The following is a 17,513-nucleotide window of genomic DNA, read 5'->3' as shown; positions in this document are numbered from 1 at the left end:
ATCAGCATGTGCAACCTCAATGTAGCAAGCAATACCACAATGACCATTGTCACTAACAAGGTATGAATGCCAAAGGCATGTCACTAACAAGGTATGAATGCCAAAGGCATAACCAAGCTCTTGATAACAACTCCAAACATTTGTTTTCTTTCTTTAATTGTATGCGTATGTGATTGGCCGAGTGATTGCTTGCTTATAGACTCAGCCTAGATTCACAACAAATTCAAACAATATCTATTCTAATGCATATCATTGGTGGCATTTCTCAATTGATATACAATAATTGATGAAGGAATCATATACCTCAATACAACAATTGATAGAATGAGGAATAAATAGATTGAATTAGTGCATAAAGAGAAGAATTTAATTAGATTTAAAGGCCAATTTTGTATAAAGTGTTGTCCAAACTAAAAAAAGACAAATAGTAGACAATTGCACTAATATTTAGCAGACCACTTAACACAAGATGATAATTGCTAGAATTAGGCATAAATGGACAACATTCATTTATCTCATGGGTTGCTTATCTAGTATATGGGATGGATCCTTTCAAAGGACAAAGGAAACAACGACATGATCAGTACAAAATAAAGGGGAGACATACTTAAAGATGTATAATTCAATGGGTAAATCTTTTAGGAACATAACTATGAAAGTGTATAGCCATTGCCCAATATAGAGGGACAAATAGTAGCCCATGCTATAATTTTCAAGGATTGAATGGGCTGAAGTATACTTAAACTTCATATACAGGTTTTTTACTAGCTAGAATTGGAAAAAATATAACCTTATAGATGGGTATAGACGAATTTTGCTAATCGATTAAGTACTTGGAAGGATGCATTCAGAGCTTTTATGTGAAAGCTATATTGTTAGTATTCAAGGGAATTTATCAAATTTAAAATAGTGAATATTAGCCCAAGCAACTTCGAGAAGGCTTTAAATTCATTGTTGGGATAATGTTCACTCCTAATATTTTCCATAGACATGATTCTGAATGTTGGGCATCATCCTCTCTCACACAAGCTTGAGTTGTTTCCTTAAACAAGCGTATCATCTTCTTCACCATAACTCCTCAAATAGCACATCCATCTAGTCACGATACTCTTTGCGATTGCATTGCACCTCCTTCTTGCTGAACTTGAGCTTGAAGATTGGGCCTACAAAGGCCGCATGTCTTTCACGTGTAGCTTCATAAGTAATGACACAATATGGGTCTCCTGAACATCTTCTACTTGAGCTATTATTCATTTCTTTTTCTTTCACCGTCAAGAGGCATGAAAATGCATTGAACCTTCAATTTGTCACGTGAAGAGGTCTCTATGAGATCCTTCCCTTAGAGGATTCACTATCATGAGGCATGGAAATAATTTGGGACTTCAATTTCTCATAAGGCAGGATCCTTCCCCTTCTTAAGACATGTGCCTTTTAAAATAGAGAATTATACTGTTGTCATAGGGACCTCTCAAGATTCACTAGTAATGCTAGTACGATTGGCAGTCATTGAACTAAAAGTGTCCACCAACCAACTATTCTCTGGAGAGAGAAGATAGCTACTATATTGTTTTTGACAGCTTGATGTTTCTCAATATGAAATTTCTCTAGATTACCAATGAATTCACATTACTTGAATGGATGATGATTGAGGCAAAAGAGAAATAAAAGGAGGACAAAAACAAGGCTAGGTTAAGCGCAAGATGCAATTAATGAAGATTTACATAGAATGTTATAAAAAATGGTCATTTTATGAATAGATGATGATTGAGGCAAACGAGCAAAAAAAAAAAAGGGACGACAAGAACAAGACTATTCAATCTGGATGAAACCTGTAGTGGTAATTGCATTAAGAATATTCTTTTTAGAAACATGTGCTTATTCCTCACTTATTCACATATATAGTGCTAATATAACTTGATTTTATTTGTTTTCATGTTGTTGAGACAAGCTTTGCTTTAGAATCTTTAATTTCTATAATAGTGTATGTTGTGAGACACATTAGTTTGTCTGTAGCATATGGCCGTACCACATGCTTGTGCATAATTATAGCCATAAATTTGATGTTCAAAGTATGGGTGGGCCAAAATGCCATTCACAATGATAGCATCAAAATTGCTCAATTAGAATTCAAACCGTAGATGTTTTATGGCACCAATAAGTACTAGGAGCGGCTTTGTACTCTAACATGGTTGTAAAGAAGAGGTTTAAAATATTAAATATTTGTACTATTAACTTGACTATTTCACTATTCAAGATCTTACACTTCTTACACTTTGTTTGTTGCAAATGTTCTTAAAATTTCATGATTAGGGTATTCGGAGATGTTGGATTTCTGCATTATTTACAGCAAAAAAAAGACGCACCTTAATGAATCCTCTTCTTAGAATTGTATAGTATTAAATGTTATTGGAGCACTAATAATTGTCTTGAGGGGGTCATAAGCCATTGGCTGGGCACTTTTTGACTCAAAAATGGATGAGACCACGAGCCATTCCTCCATGTGAAGGGTCCCCAAGAGGCGATGGAAATTTAAAAACATTGTGTTGTGGGAGTTTGGGAGGCACTTGCCACGGGCGAGGTCATGAGGGCCATCCATATTCCTAATCTTAAAATGGCTTGATCTGAGAACGGCTGAGATTTTATCTCAGTCGACCAGAGACTTGACCAGGGACCGTAACATGTCCATGAATCAAATTGAGAAGCCATTGGTGATATGGCTTTGGTTAAGTCAAACCCTTTTAACCTAATTGTCTTGAGGGGGTTGCAATCCAAGCCATTGGCCAGGCACTTTTTGAGCCGAGGAAACGAAATATTCCTCCACATAAAGGGTCCCCAGGAAGTGATTGGAATTTCAAAAAATTGTGTTGTGGGCGTTTGGGAGGTACTTGCCACGAGCGAGGTCACAAGGGCTATTCTGAAAATGACTTGATCTGATGCGGGGGCAGTTGAGATTTGATCTTAGTCAATCTAGGACCGTTACGTGTCCATGAATCGAATTGAGAAGCCATTGGTGATATGGCGGTTAAGTCACACCCTTTTATCATAATCACTCCACAGTCCTAATCGCTCCTTGAACCGAAACTATTAATTAATTAATTGTGCCTCTCAATCGATCACTTTATTAATCGATTAACCTAAGTATTGCCCACCTCATCACTCCGTCCTCCCTCCGTATTCCTCCTCGAGCATCCCTCCTCTCTCCCTCTGCATCTCTCCCTCCCCACAATCGTGCTACTCGACCTTACAATTAATTGACCCCACCTTACGTTAATTCTTGCCCCACTCCTACCACATGGACTAATTAACTAATAGCGAGTTTTTCCTCGCTTGGGGACCTCTCCTACCAATTTCAATTAGTTTTGGTGAGTGGTGGCTTAATTAACCTATGTTTATCTATGGATTAATTTATTTATGCTTTAGTTAAACTATGTTAAATCTCTACGGCTTAATTTATTTATGCATAGACTATGTGCAAGGGGGGCTTCCCCAAACGTTCAATAAAAAATTGAACCCAAAACCTTCCTTCTCAAAGAGTGTGCCCTACCATCAAGCTACAAAGTCATCTCCTTATAATAGTATTACAAAGGCTCCCTTCTCCCCAATGTCAAGTGTCCCTCCCTCTTTAATGCCCCTCCCTTATTTAAATTAACCTCCCCCCTCGCCCCTCCTTTATTTAATTCGAGCCCTTCCCCTTGTATGCCCCTCCCCGCTCCCCCTCCCCCAATAAATTAATTAATTGCCCCCAAATTCTTGGACGACCTATTCATAGGAGAGTGAAGCCCTTGGCAAAATGTTTAAGACGAGATTGGCCCTCCCCACTCGTGAGATTGCCCCTTCCCCACTCGTGAGATTGCCCCTAGGCGTTCCTCCTTTATTTAATTCAAGCCCTCTCCCCTTATCCCACTCCCCCAAAACAAATTAATTAAATGCCCCGAAATTCAATTGGGGCTATCTATTCATAGGACTTGGCAAAATGTGTAAGAAAGGGTTAAGGAGGGAAAGCGTTTAAGAAGAGTTCAAAGGAAAAAGAAGGCGTGGTTTGACACGGCCGGCATTCCCATTGTTTGACTGCCCACCTAAGGAAGGATCTCTCTCTCTCTCCCATACATACATATATATATATATATATCCCGTCTATGGGCACCTCCTCACAACGTCAGCAGCTCTCCCAGCCTCGCCCTCCATATCATCTCCCTGCACCTCCTCACTACGCAAATCTTCTGCCTCAGCTCGCCTCCATATCCTCTCCCTCCCACTCTACCCTCCTTGCCATGCTCCGCCTCCGCCAGCCCACCAGTTCCAGCTGCCCATTCGGCTGGCTGCACACCCTTGTCAGCATTTTCTTCTTGGTCGCTCTCCTCGCCGCTTTCCAGCCCGCTTCTGCTCGCCCTCCTCCCGTCGATCATAAGTGGAGCATCATCTCCGCGTCCCCCAGCCCCTGGAATCATAACCATACGCTTGAGTATTACGTCCATGTTCGCACAAACGACGTCGACCTCGGCCAACTCATACCTCCTATCAATCAAACGCTCACAAACTCCTTCGGATCCACTCAGCTGTTCGCCTTCAACGTCACCCGGGGGGCTGATCCTCAATCGACGCAGTTGGGGTTCATCCGCGGATACACAGTGCAGGCTAGCTATGATTCCACTTCCATCGGCATTGAGGTGGAGGGCTTGTCTTACGATGATGGCTCCTTCAAAGGCACCATACAGCTTCAAGGCTTCGTCGCTGCTGGAACCAACGAAATCGCAGTGGTGGGAGGCACCGGGGCTTTCAGAGGCGCAAGAGGTTATGCCGTCGTAACACAAGTGAGCTCCCAAGGGAATGCGTTTCTTTATCACCACCAGCTGCATTTTCTCTAATCTGTTTATGCTATTCACTGTTTCTCATGGATGTGGATATGCGGGAGCCACGAATCGTACCGTTTCAATTTCCAACATGGATCCAATGGTACTTGTAAGCGCCTTGCGCGTTTGATAATAAGATGAGCTGCATTAATTTCAATCGTCGGTTGGTGAATTCAGAAAACTATGAGCTCTTTTGCTTTACATAGCAAATGCGAATGACTTTATAGTTCTAAGCTCAATTGGAACGTAAAAAGTACCTTATGAGACGTTATCTCGTTAACACAAAGTCGACACAACGAGTAACTCTTCATCCATTCTTACAAACTTACGCGAGATGGATTGTTTGGTCAAACTAAGATGTATTCAAATCTACGTCTATATCTCATAAAAAATCTCCCAAACAATCATCATAAACTAAGATGTTCCATTTCCTATGGGAGTAGAAGCACTGTGGCGTCCCCTCGAAGGCCTCAATCGGGTGTGTGAGTTGGGTGGGTGAGTTATTAGATTATAATTATTATTTTTTAAACTCTTTCTTACAGCCTTCTTATCACTAAACTTCCCATTTGTGTGCCTAAAGCTTCATATATGTTGCTTTACGTATTCAGGTTCGGTCTTTAAATGTGATCCAATTCTTCTCCAGATTTGCAAAGCCTCTAGCTTCATAGCGACGCTTGCTCTCTTTAATCTTCTCTTAATATTATCGATAAGATGGATCCTACCCAAGAAGAAGGCATGCCCTTGGAACTCTAAAAGTCCATGTATACTGAGCTTAAGGTCAAAGTTATCATCCACTTGGTGATGAGATGCCAAACAAAATAGATTATGTTAGAATGTGGGTTTTTCCATGTGTAAATTAGAAAATTTGGCATGTTTATCATCGAAAACATAACAAAGCAAGGAAGAAAATACTCTACTAGTATCCATTATCAACCAAGGCAATGCCCTAATACATGTCCAACTTCATATAGGCATGTTTAGCATAAAGTCTTCCAAGCCTACTCAAAGACAAAATTTAGTCCTATGGTACACTATAGAGTATACTCTACACTTTTTATGACATGTTTGTACTATACAATGTTTGAACTATGCATGCCAAGGTTTTCTTACATATTCTTGATATTGGGTAAGAATGCATCCAAATGGTAAAACATCTTTCTTGGATACAAGTGAGTGATTATCATTTGTATTTTGATTCTTGAACTAACTACACTTTCAGCAGCAAGTAAGTCCTCAGTATGAGGCATTCGCATCTCCAACCGCATGTGGAGATATATGCCACAATGCATTCAGCTTTTCAGGTGACTCCATTCTTGCATCCATCACTAATGCGTGCAAAGAGAGTATTCAATCAGCAATACAGATCAGCAAATAGTCTTTCAGACATTTCAGCATCGGCTCAGTCATGCTGCATTGCACCACCCTTGGATAGAGTTATCACCACCTCCGATCAATAGATCATTCCTCAGCATGAGGACCTTTATACATCAGTACAGTCCTACCCCACTGTAGTTGATATCATCAGGTTCAGCCATAGCACAACTTGTGGAGCTTTAGTGTTTCAGCATGCACTTATGGTTGTCGTATACAGTCCATACTTGATGCAGATTAGTGGTTGGATCTAGGACTTCAAATCAGTCCCTACATCAACATTCGACACCTCATTTGCCTTAGGGACATGCTATGGTTTTTTATTGATATTCCAAGCTTATAGTCCTTTATATTATTATTAGCTCCACCTTGAGCCTTTGACAGATCCTACATCCCATGTTGACGGATGTTTAACCATGCACATATCAAATGACCTCCAGTTCATGATCGTTGAGCATACAAGTTTGACAGGTTTCTGTACCTTGTTAGCTTTAGAGGCCTCTTCACTAGCACAGTAGTTTATCATAGATGCACCTTCAGCCCCAAAATTTCAGCCCCTGGATCACTCTGTCCACACTGACTATGAGGTCTTCTTCAACCTCGCATCATTCAACAGAGATCATAGTTCTACTGCAAGAGGTATATTAGTTGCTAGCTAGAGTCTCATTAAGACAAACTTCTAAAAGACTCCACAAGCATTGGGGTAGGCATAGATGAAACATTAGGATCTCATAAAAAACTACTTTTTTAATCAACTATAACATATTTGGAAAGAAGAAACTACTTATGGTAGTAGAATCCCATAATCTATATGCTTTGCTCTCACCATTGTAGCTAGTGAGAACACACTTTTGAGATTTAGCACTAGCTTCTATTCTAGTTGATATGTTACATGAGCATAAGCAACAATCATGTGCTATATTGAATGGAAATAAAGATTGCTCGCTAACACTAGCTTTTGTTTAGATAATCCATCTTTTATTGTTGACCATATTGGTCCCACCTCAAGATCAATCACCTGCTTGATCCCATGCATATATTCAAGAATGTGACATCTACCATTTGGGAACATTTGAATGGGACACGAGATTCCGTGGGCATAAGGGAGGATCTACGCTCCATAGGGAGGATGCATGAAGCTTGGCCATAAGAGAGGCCAAATGGATGTGTCTTTGAACCTCATGCACCGTGGACATTATCAAAGCTAGAGATGGTGATGGTGAAGCGAGCTATCACTACAATTCGTACTCCCACTAGATGCATGAGTTGTTTGAAGGGGGCCTTTACAAAGAGCAAGAAAAGAGGTGTAGAGCAATTATATGGCTTGAAATCTCATGATTGGCACAAGATGCTCCAAGTAAGTATTTTATGTGCATAATATCTTTTTCCTTCCAAATTTGTGAGTGAATTAGAAGCAACTAATAAACCATTCCTCGTGTGTTTAGTTCATACTACCTACTAGCATTTCTCATAGTGCATCAAAAGACGTGAAGGATTGTATTTACAAGATGGGTGAGCTTGTGAGGTACTTTACAGGATACGTATCAATGCTCCATGCAAGGTGTTCATATTGTTAATATGACATGCTTTTCCCTTTCAGGTATGTGAGCTCAAAGGAAATAGATCCCACCACGCTTGAGAATGCTCGAGTTATGTTAGTGGAGGTGGTTTGTTTAGTGGAGGAGACATTTCCACATTCTATTCTCACAAGCCAACTACATCTCATAGTGCATTTGGTGAATGAGATTGCTATATGTGGTACTGTACATGCACGATGGTTGTTCTTCCTTGAGTGCCTCATGAAGACCTTGAAGGGTTTCATGAGACAAAATTCAAGACTCGAAGGTAGCATGGCCGAGGGTTGGTCGGTATAAGAGTCACTTGTATATATTTCTGAGTTTCTTGTTGATGTAGATAGATCTCTCCCACGACTATGGAGAGATGATGAAGACCTAAGGATGACCTCTATTGTGCCTCAAGGGAAAGAACATAGCAAAGTAATAGACACGAAGTTGCGTAATAATATCAACCTCTATTGCATGCTTAATAGTGATGTGATAAAAAGATGGGTGACAAGATACGAGGATGCAAAGGCAAGAAGATAAGGAGAAAGGGCCCTCTTTCATACACACCACGAATCTCGTGTGTCAATATACCCTCAGCATCTAAGAGCACTTCCAATGGATATTCATGTGGATTGGCTACTTGAACAAATGGAGAGAGCAGAGAGAGATGAGTGGATGCATATCACAATGGAGGAATGGGAGTATGCTAGGGGATGCATGAGTAAGGTCAGTATATAGAATGTTATGCATAAGTTAGGAGCTTTCAACAATTTCGATTGCTTATTTAATTGATTTTGTCTTGGTGTAGTGTCCTATGTTCAATGCTATATGGTGTGAGGGCAAGAATTTTTGAACACAATGGATTGATGATAAGAGAAACACACAAGATTGTGGCATCATTGCTAGCTTTGAAGGAGCCAATGGAGCCATGGATGATTATTGTGACATAATCCAAGATATTATTAAGCTTGACTTTCAACGCTTCTTTGCGTATGTTTTGGATGTAAAGTGGTTTAAGGACATGGTGGAAAGAGGCCCTAATGCAACAATCAAATGCCATGCAAGTGGCTTTGTAACTATTGACTCCACAAAGTTTTGGCAAAGTCAAAAGGACACACTAGTACTACCACAACAATGTGAACAGGTATTGTACACACATATCAAAATACTCACTTTAAAATATTTGATACCTTCAATGCAAGGAAAATAACATGATTGTATTTATGTTTGAATTAGGTTGTCTATCAACCAATGGTGGATAATAATAGGTGGTGGCATGTCATACCTATTACGCCACATTCCAAAGTGATGTATAGTAAATTTACTAATATGCAGCATATGGAGGATGATCATGGCCATGAAGGTGATGATGACCGTGATACGAGAGAGGAGGATGATCATGAAATAGGAGATACATATATTGAGGCCATTACCTGTGAGGACGAGCTTGTAAGAAAATAATACAACGTCTGTGCTCAACAAATAATAGGACTCTCGGGTTAGTTCCCAGCTTGGTGTTGTGCTTTTTGAAGAGTTTGCTCTTGCAATCCTAAGGTAGGGGTACTCGGGTGCAGAATATGTGCCAACAATTAACACTTGGAGGTTGGGATTAGCCAATGGGAAAGAACCATGTGATGATGGGAGAATACCAAGTTGTTATCCACACTTAACACAAAGTGAAGTACACAATAAGTGAAAACCAAGAAGAGAGAGATCATTGTTCATTTGTTCAATCAGAATCACTCTATACAACCAAGTCGCCTTGACTTGCAATGAACACTCCCTAACCTATCAACTCTTTTTGGAGGGAGAGGACCTGATGCAATGATCTGTTGTCCTCTTCTCCCTTTTTATAACTTAGTTTTCACCTAAGAACCACCTTCCATTTTAGCACACACTCGGTGCGCTCATTGCTAGTCACCTATAGCTTGCTACTTCGGAACTTATCTGCACCCATTGTTGCAAAATGATGTTCAACTGCCGCTCCCACTATCCGTGCTCGATGCTCGGTGAAGAATGTGGAAATGTGGAAAGAATGCGAAAAGAATGGAAAAGAATGTGGAAATGTAGTAAAGAATGCAGAAATAGGGTAGAAATGCGAAAAGAATGTAATATGGAAAACAATGCAAAAATGCAAAAAGAATGCAAAAAGAGAGGGGAAACAAGATGGGAAGGGAGGAAAAAAGACAGAAGAGAAGGAAAAAACGAGTGGAAAAGAGGGAAAAAAGAGAGGAAGGATGAGAAATAAGAGGAAAAAGAAGATGGCCTTCTTGGTCAAATAAGTAAAGGATGAAAACTCAATTTATACGAGTAGCCTTCTGAACCTTCTATATGGGTAGCCTTCTTGGTCTCCTATATTAGGCCACCACTTACAACGTTGGGAAGTTTTAGCTTTATTTGACCATATTTATGTGGAGATAACCCATGTAGTGTTCCAAAGTTACCAAATTTTGGATTCTACAAAGTGATATTGAGTGGAGGTCCCCAGTTCATTAGAAAAGTCCAAACAAAGCAAGCAAGTCTAAATTTTTTGAATAGTAACACCAATTTCATTAATTTTGGACTTTTTGTGTTGTTTTTGGACGAAGCCCAAAAATCCTTCCCAAATGAAAACTTTACTTTGTGAAAATATCCTTCCCAAATCAAAATTTTACTTTCTGAAAATATTCTTCCCAAATCAAAAGTTCACTTTGTGGCACTATCATATTCACATAAAAATATTGTTTTTTCAATCTATACTTTTGCACCAACATGCAAGAATTTGAAATAATCCTATATTAGAAATTCTAGCTATATCTAAGTTATTTGTTAATTTAATTATTTTTAATATTTTTCCTTGACGTTTTTCCTTCCCAAATCAAAAGTTCACTTTGTGGCACTATCATATTCACATAAAAATATTGTTTTTTCAATCTATACTTTTGCACCAACATGCAAGAATTTGAAATAATCCTATATTAGAAATTCTAGCTATATCTAAGTTATTTGTTAATTTAATTATTTTTAATATTTTTCCTTGATGTTTTTCGTTGACGTGATAAATTTATAAATCCATGAAAGGAGACTTAAATATTTCATGAAAATAACATTGTCACTCGGCAATATGCACAAAATTTAGCAAAACTTTTAATAAATAGAAAGAAGACATGATGCCATAAGACCCAAGTTTTGTATTGAACCAAAGAGGTATAATAGCAATTACAGCTTTCTTTATATGATTACATTGAGAGACGTTGCTCTTAGCTAGAGTCTTTATATCCAAAATGATATAGATTGAACATATGTTTACAATTTAAATTGTTGCTCTTAAAGAGCCTCAATTCGTGCCATCTGCAAAATTTGACTCCCCATTGTCTTATTGCTCAATGTCACGACAGTCCCTTGCCAGGTGCCATCTGCATAATTTGACTCCCACTTGTCTTGCCAAGCCTTGCCCCTTGGGTGCATTGACTCCCCATTGTCTTATTGCTCAATGCGATAGTCCCTTGCCAGGTGCCATCTGCATTAACTCCCTATTGTCTTGCCAAGCCTTGACCCTTGGGTGACATCCAGTGCAAAATACAGGTGCCATCTGCATTAACTCCCACAAGTTATCTTGCCAACCCTTGCCCCTTGGGTGCATTAACTCCCCATTGTCTTATTGCTCAATGTGATAGTCCCTTGCCAGGTGCCATCTGCATTAACTCCCTATTGTCTTGGCAAGCCTTGACCCTTGGGTGACATCCAGTGCATATTTTGACTCTCATTTGACATAGGAGGTGATGACTCTGATTATAATTGTCTTGGATTGGCTCCTTGCCTAGTATCCAAATAAAATCCTTCAATGGACTTCAATACAAAGCTTTAATCATGGACATTCTTCATTTGCACTATCTCCTTCTACTTCCTCCATGGCGAGCATCCTTAAAAATTCGTGTATATGCAAAATAGTTTGCTGTGGTATTTTTATTTTTCCTTCTACCTCATATCCCATGTGCTTCTTTGATTTCTTTGCCCTTGAATGCTAAGACACTATGATTGTCTCCGTCGAAACTTGAGAGACCGCTTCATCATTTGGGACCCACTCCTTCATTATACAATTAGTATATAATGTGTTGTTATCCATATTCTCCTTCCTGCCCTTTGGCTCATACCATACCGCTGTAAATGTTGTAGCTCTCCCTTGGTCATCTCTTTGCACATCAACTACTTTTGCAACCCAAAACTTCACATTCTCATATTCATCATCCGATGGTCGAACCACAACAAAACAATCGACCTCTATATCTACTTGTGGCATAAACTCTCTCTTCTTCGGTCCACAATATGGACGTGGGAGTAATGATACAAATTCATTTTCAAAGACTGGAGCTGGGCGCAAATCGTTATGAACATTTGGCCAAAACATATTGCATTCTTCCTTGACATCCTTCGAGCCTCGCATTCTCTCAAGGTCCTTTATTAAATTTCGTGTCTTGTTAATTACAGTGGTAGTGTGTTCTCTCCAAGTAGGCTTTGAATCAGGATATCTCCGGAGCATTTCCTCTTTGTATGTAATAAATGCTTTTAATCCATCTATTTCACAATTAGACCTCTCATTAAATTCTTGTATATGAGCCCATGTTGGATACCTTTCCTTGCTGGGAATTGAAGTTAAGAGACTGTAAGATTCTTCAGGTTCCCATTTTGTATCATGAGAATACTGTTGCCATTGCATTACGGGTTTTTCATCTTTTAAAAAAAAACGAAAGTAGTGTGGATTGGTATGACCTGTCAATGCATCACCACCCATTTGTATGAAAGGTAGAATGAAGCTCTTCCAATCATACATTCTTTCGAGCCTCACATACTGTACTTTCCTTACGACCACCAACTTGCCTGCCACATCTTCTTACCAAGTCATCTATTGTCTCCACATCCTTGCATTTAAGCTCCCTTGAGATTGTGCTAAAAACCTGATCGATATCCTCATATGTATGCCCAACATACAAAAATCCACATTCGACCTCATTGAAGATTCGATGAGCAACTAGCATGGAGCAGAATGCAAACATGAGTACATTCTTATTTTCTCGCCAGCAGCTTGTATTCTCAAAGTCGGTGGCAGGCAACCTTTTTCTGCATGTACATTGCGAATTGCCTTCATAATAGATCTTACAACTTGATTGCTATCATGTAGATGCAAGGAATCAATCCATATATCTGCAAAGAACTTAATTCCATGCACTAACACTCCACATAGATGTGTCTTTAGAAAGTGCTTTCCTTGTAATTTAGGTGGAGTGGCAACAAAACGAGGCAATGTTGTTGTATTCTGATCCATGTCATCTACAATAAGGCACATGTAGTCATCAGGATGTGAAATAGCTTGCTCCTTCCAAAATGCATATTTTTGTCTGGAATGTCGAATAAGGTCATGATGAGATTTTCGGTTTTTTTTGTATAATTCCCTTTGATTTGGACATGTTGCACTCTCAATCGCTCGCTTTAAATCATCACAGACATTGCACTTTGACATTTTTTGCCTCCTTGGGATTTTAACATATCCAAAGTTCTTCTTCCAAAGAGTATACAAAGTATGAGAAGAAGCTACGGCATCCCCTCTTTGCCTTTGCTTTTCTGCAATAGAGTCAAATACTTCGAGCTTTGTCAAGCCCATTGGAAGGTGCATTTCAGTGATCGCATCACCGTTAGGGAGTTTGGTAGATATATGGGGTTGAGGCAAAGCATTTTCATGTATGAAGTCTTGCAAAATTGCTGCTGCCCTGACAGTTGAGATTCTTGATTTGGACCTTCCTCTATTACCATGAATGCTAAATTTGTTGCCACCCTTTGCCTTGGTGACTAAATCCCAATATGTACCATGGGATAATCTAGTAATATTGCGATATGCCTTATTGCAAATCCTTTTTCCATTTACGAGAGGTTTTACCTTTTGTCTTGAACTTAGCCTTTTATTGCCATTCTGAAGAAAGCAAGAGAGACTTGTGAGAAGGTATTCATTTCTTTCGCTTCCTCTTCTTTGCCACATGTGTCCTCTACATTCCCTGATGTCTGCAAGATCAATGAAGCGCATACATCTTCGCTTGCAACATAGATATCCCAATGCATTTAACATGTTCTTCTCCTTCATTACTCTCTTCCTCTTTGGTTGCTTTTGTGGATCTGCCTGGATTCGCTTTCTCTTCATGCATATGTATGACCGTTTTCGTTCCTCGTGCACGTTGTTATCTATATTTATGCACTTCTTCTCCTCACATTTGTTTGTAACCAAGCATCCATGATTGGTCATTGCATCCTTGTCCATATCACAATCAAAGTTAAATACTGAATAATCCTCTGTTGATCTCATCCTCGTTTTTAACATACTCTTAGGACCATTCAATGAATTCAATATTCTACGAGAGTATTTAGAACCTTGAAACTCTTCCACTTTTGAGAGAACATCACTCATTGGGACATCTTGCATGGCTTTCACAAATCCACAACCTTGATTGACACCAGGTTTGTTAATATGCATGAACTCATCCACACTTGACAAGACATCGCTATTGAAACCTTTGCCCTTCTCACTGTGCAAGAATTCATCCACCCTAGATAAGGCTTCGCTTCTAAAATCATTTTGTTTCTCGGAACCAATGAACTCATCCACTCCAGATAAGATGTCACTTCTATAATTGAGTATATTGAAATCATCCACATTTGAAGTGATAGAGCCTGGCACATGGGCACGCTTTTTAGGTCCTTTGATATTGTAGTATACGTTGTCTTTATCATTGAAAACCATGTGCCTCTTTCTCATGTTTAAAAATTGTATGCTCCATCTCATATTCTTACCTACCTCATAGTAGGGATCACATAAGGATGTTATGTTATCAACCATACCATCATCAGTGACTTTTAGAATCCTCATCTGTGCAAATGACCATTGCTCCACTTGTTCAAATCCCAATACTTCACCTTCTGCTACAGTCTTATTTGCAAATGATATCATTTGTAAAATGTCCCCTATAGTAAAATCCAAGGTGGTGCACTTTGTATTCTTGATAATGTATGTTGCATAAGTCTCATCTTTGTCCCATGCTATAAATGATTTGTTGGATGTATTGTAGGGCATAACATCTCCAAGTGTTTCCATATCTCCACATTTATACTTTAGCTCAACATGTGCGCTAAGAATCTTTGATACAGTAACTGCCACCTTATCTTCGCCAAGTCTTCGAAAGTGGCAAACTGAATTGGGATCACTATCATGGATTGTAGCAAATGCAACTACTTCTCTTTTGCTACATAAAATCACATCCATCCCTGGAACAAAATCTATAGCCATCTCCTTTGTGAGAGTCCTTCGCAAGCAAGCTACAGTAGCAACAATTACATAAATATTAGTCTCTTTTTAATAATCTACTCATTTATTATAATTTTTAATTATGGGAGAAGTTATCCGATCAAGTACTCATCAGATGGACATGCCAAGTTATCCTTTGCATGGTCAATCGAGCATTAAATACTACTTTTGCTCTAGTGTCATGCACATCCGTAAAAAAACATGAGCCTACTAGGTATGTTATCCAATCAAGCACTAATGGGATGCGTGTACCACTTGGCATGTCAGTCAATTCCACCTAGTTGAGGGTGTGTGCAAAGTATTGTGCCCATCGGATATGCTTTGCATTGTCGATCAAGCATAAAACACCGTTTTTGCCTTAGTGTCATGCACAACCATGAAAAAACACGGTCCTAACTGTGTTAATCAAACAAGTACTTATTGGATGGGGGCTCCACTTTTCACGCAAGTTCGTTTCAACTAGGTTGAGATGCATGAAAAGTATTATCACCATCGGATATGCTTTGCATGGTTGATCACGCATTATCCACCATTTTTCCCCTAGTGATATGCACATCCGCAAAAAAACACGCCCTTAGGTGTGTTATTTGACCAAGTACTTATCGGATGGGTGTGCCTCTTTGAGAACATTTCAATACCACCTAGGTTGAGGTGTACAAAAAGTGTTGTGCCCATCGGATATGCTTTGCATGGTCCATCAAGCATTAAATACTATTTTTGCTCGTGTCATGCACATCCGTAAAAAAACACGCTGCTAGGTGTGTTATCCGATCAAGTACTTATGCGATGGGAATGCCACTTTGCATGTAAGTCAATTCCACCTGGTTGAAGTTGTATGCAAAGTATCGTGCCCATCCGATATGCTTTGCATGGTTGATCGAGCATTAAATACCATTTTTGCCTTAGTGCCATGCACATCCGTAAAAAAAACACGCTGCTAGATGTGTTGTCTGATCAAGCAATTATGCAATGGGCGTGCCACTTTGCATGTAAGTCAATTCCACCTAGTTGAAGGTGTGTGCAAAGTATTGTGCCCATCGGATATGCTTTGCATTGTCGATCAAGCATAACAAACCGTTTTTGCCTTAGTGTCATGCACAACCATATAAAAACACGGCCATAGGTGTGTTATTCAAACTAGTACTTATCGGATGGGGGTTCCACTTTGCACACAAGTCCGTTTCAACTAGGTAGAGGTGCGTGCAAAGTATTGTCACCATCGGATATGATTTGCATGATCGATCCCGCATTATACACCATTTTTTCCCTAATGATATGCACATCCGCAAAAAAACACGCCATTAGGTGTATTATCCAACCAAGTACTTATCGGATGGGTGTGCCTCATTGAGAACATTTCAATATCACCTAGGTTAAGGCATACGAAAAGTTTTGTGCCCATCGGATATCATTTGCATGGTCGATCAAGCATTAAATACTATTTTTGCTCTAGTGTCATGCACATCCGTCAAAAAACACGCTGCTAGGTATGTTATCCGATCAAGCACATATGGGATGGGTGTGCTGCTTTGTATGTAAGTCTATTACACCTAGTTGAAGGTGTGTGCAAAATATCGTGCCCATCGGATATGCTTTGCATGGTCAATCGAGCATTAAATACCATTTTTGCCTTAGTGCCATGCACATCCGTAAAAAAACACGTTGCTAGGTGTGTTATCTAACCAAGTACTTATCGGATGGGTGTGCCTCATTGCGAACATTTCAATACCACCTAGGTTGAGGCGTACGAAAAGTTTTGTGCCCATCGGATATGCTTTGCATGGTCGATCGAGCATTAAATACTATTTTTGCTCTAGTGTCATGCACATCCGTCAAAAAACACGTTGCTAGGTATGTTATCCGATCAAGCACTTATGGGATGGGCATGCCACTTTGCATCTAAGTCGATTCCACTTACTTGAAGGGTAATTCAACACAAGAGTCAACATTTTGGCAATCATGCTGGGGAAGGTCAAGTGAATTGTGAGTTGGCAAGCTATCAAGGTAGGAAATTCAGAGAGCCAAGTCGGTAAGCTTAGTGTTAGTGGGGAAAAGGAGAGAGTTCATGATTACCCATGATGAAGCAAAATGGTTGTTGGGAATCATGGATTACTATAGGAAGTTTATTCAAGTAACTCCAAGCAAGTGGCATCAACTAATAGAGTCCTTGAAGATGGAGGTGTCGAACATAGAAAGTACTTGGATTATTCTTCGATTACTTTTTGAACTAAGCAATGGCTAACACATGCTCAAAGAGAAGAAGATCCATGACTAGATGTGAAGAACTCTAAACTAGAGGCAATTGCTTTGGGAAAAAGTGAGAATTTGAAAAAAAAAAAGTGAAGAAGGATGCATGATAAGAGTGACACTAAGGAGACTCCAGTCAAGAAGGATCAACTG

The 17,513-nt window shown here is 39.5% G+C and overlaps 1 protein-coding gene across 1 annotated transcript; it reads left to right on the top strand.

The window, feature by feature from the left end:
- The first annotated feature begins 4,136 nt into the window (after positions 1 to 4,136).
- LOC147885649 (uncharacterized) lies at positions 4,137 to 4,865 on the top strand. Its single transcript, XM_087396168.1, has one exon. The coding sequence runs from the start codon at positions 4,137 to 4,139 to the stop codon at positions 4,863 to 4,865; it is 729 nt and encodes a 242-aa protein (XP_087252294.1).
- Positions 4,866 to 17,513: the final 12,648 nt, after the last annotated feature.

Source organism: Dipteris shenzhenensis, chromosome 25 (assembly GCF_047967505.1).
Source record: "Dipteris shenzhenensis isolate YYH24624 ecotype China chromosome 25, Dip_SZ_1.0, whole genome shotgun sequence".
Lineage (NCBI taxonomy): Eukaryota > Viridiplantae > Streptophyta > Polypodiopsida > Gleicheniales > Dipteridaceae > Dipteris > Dipteris shenzhenensis.
This window is presented reverse-complemented; position numbering and strand designations above follow the sequence as displayed.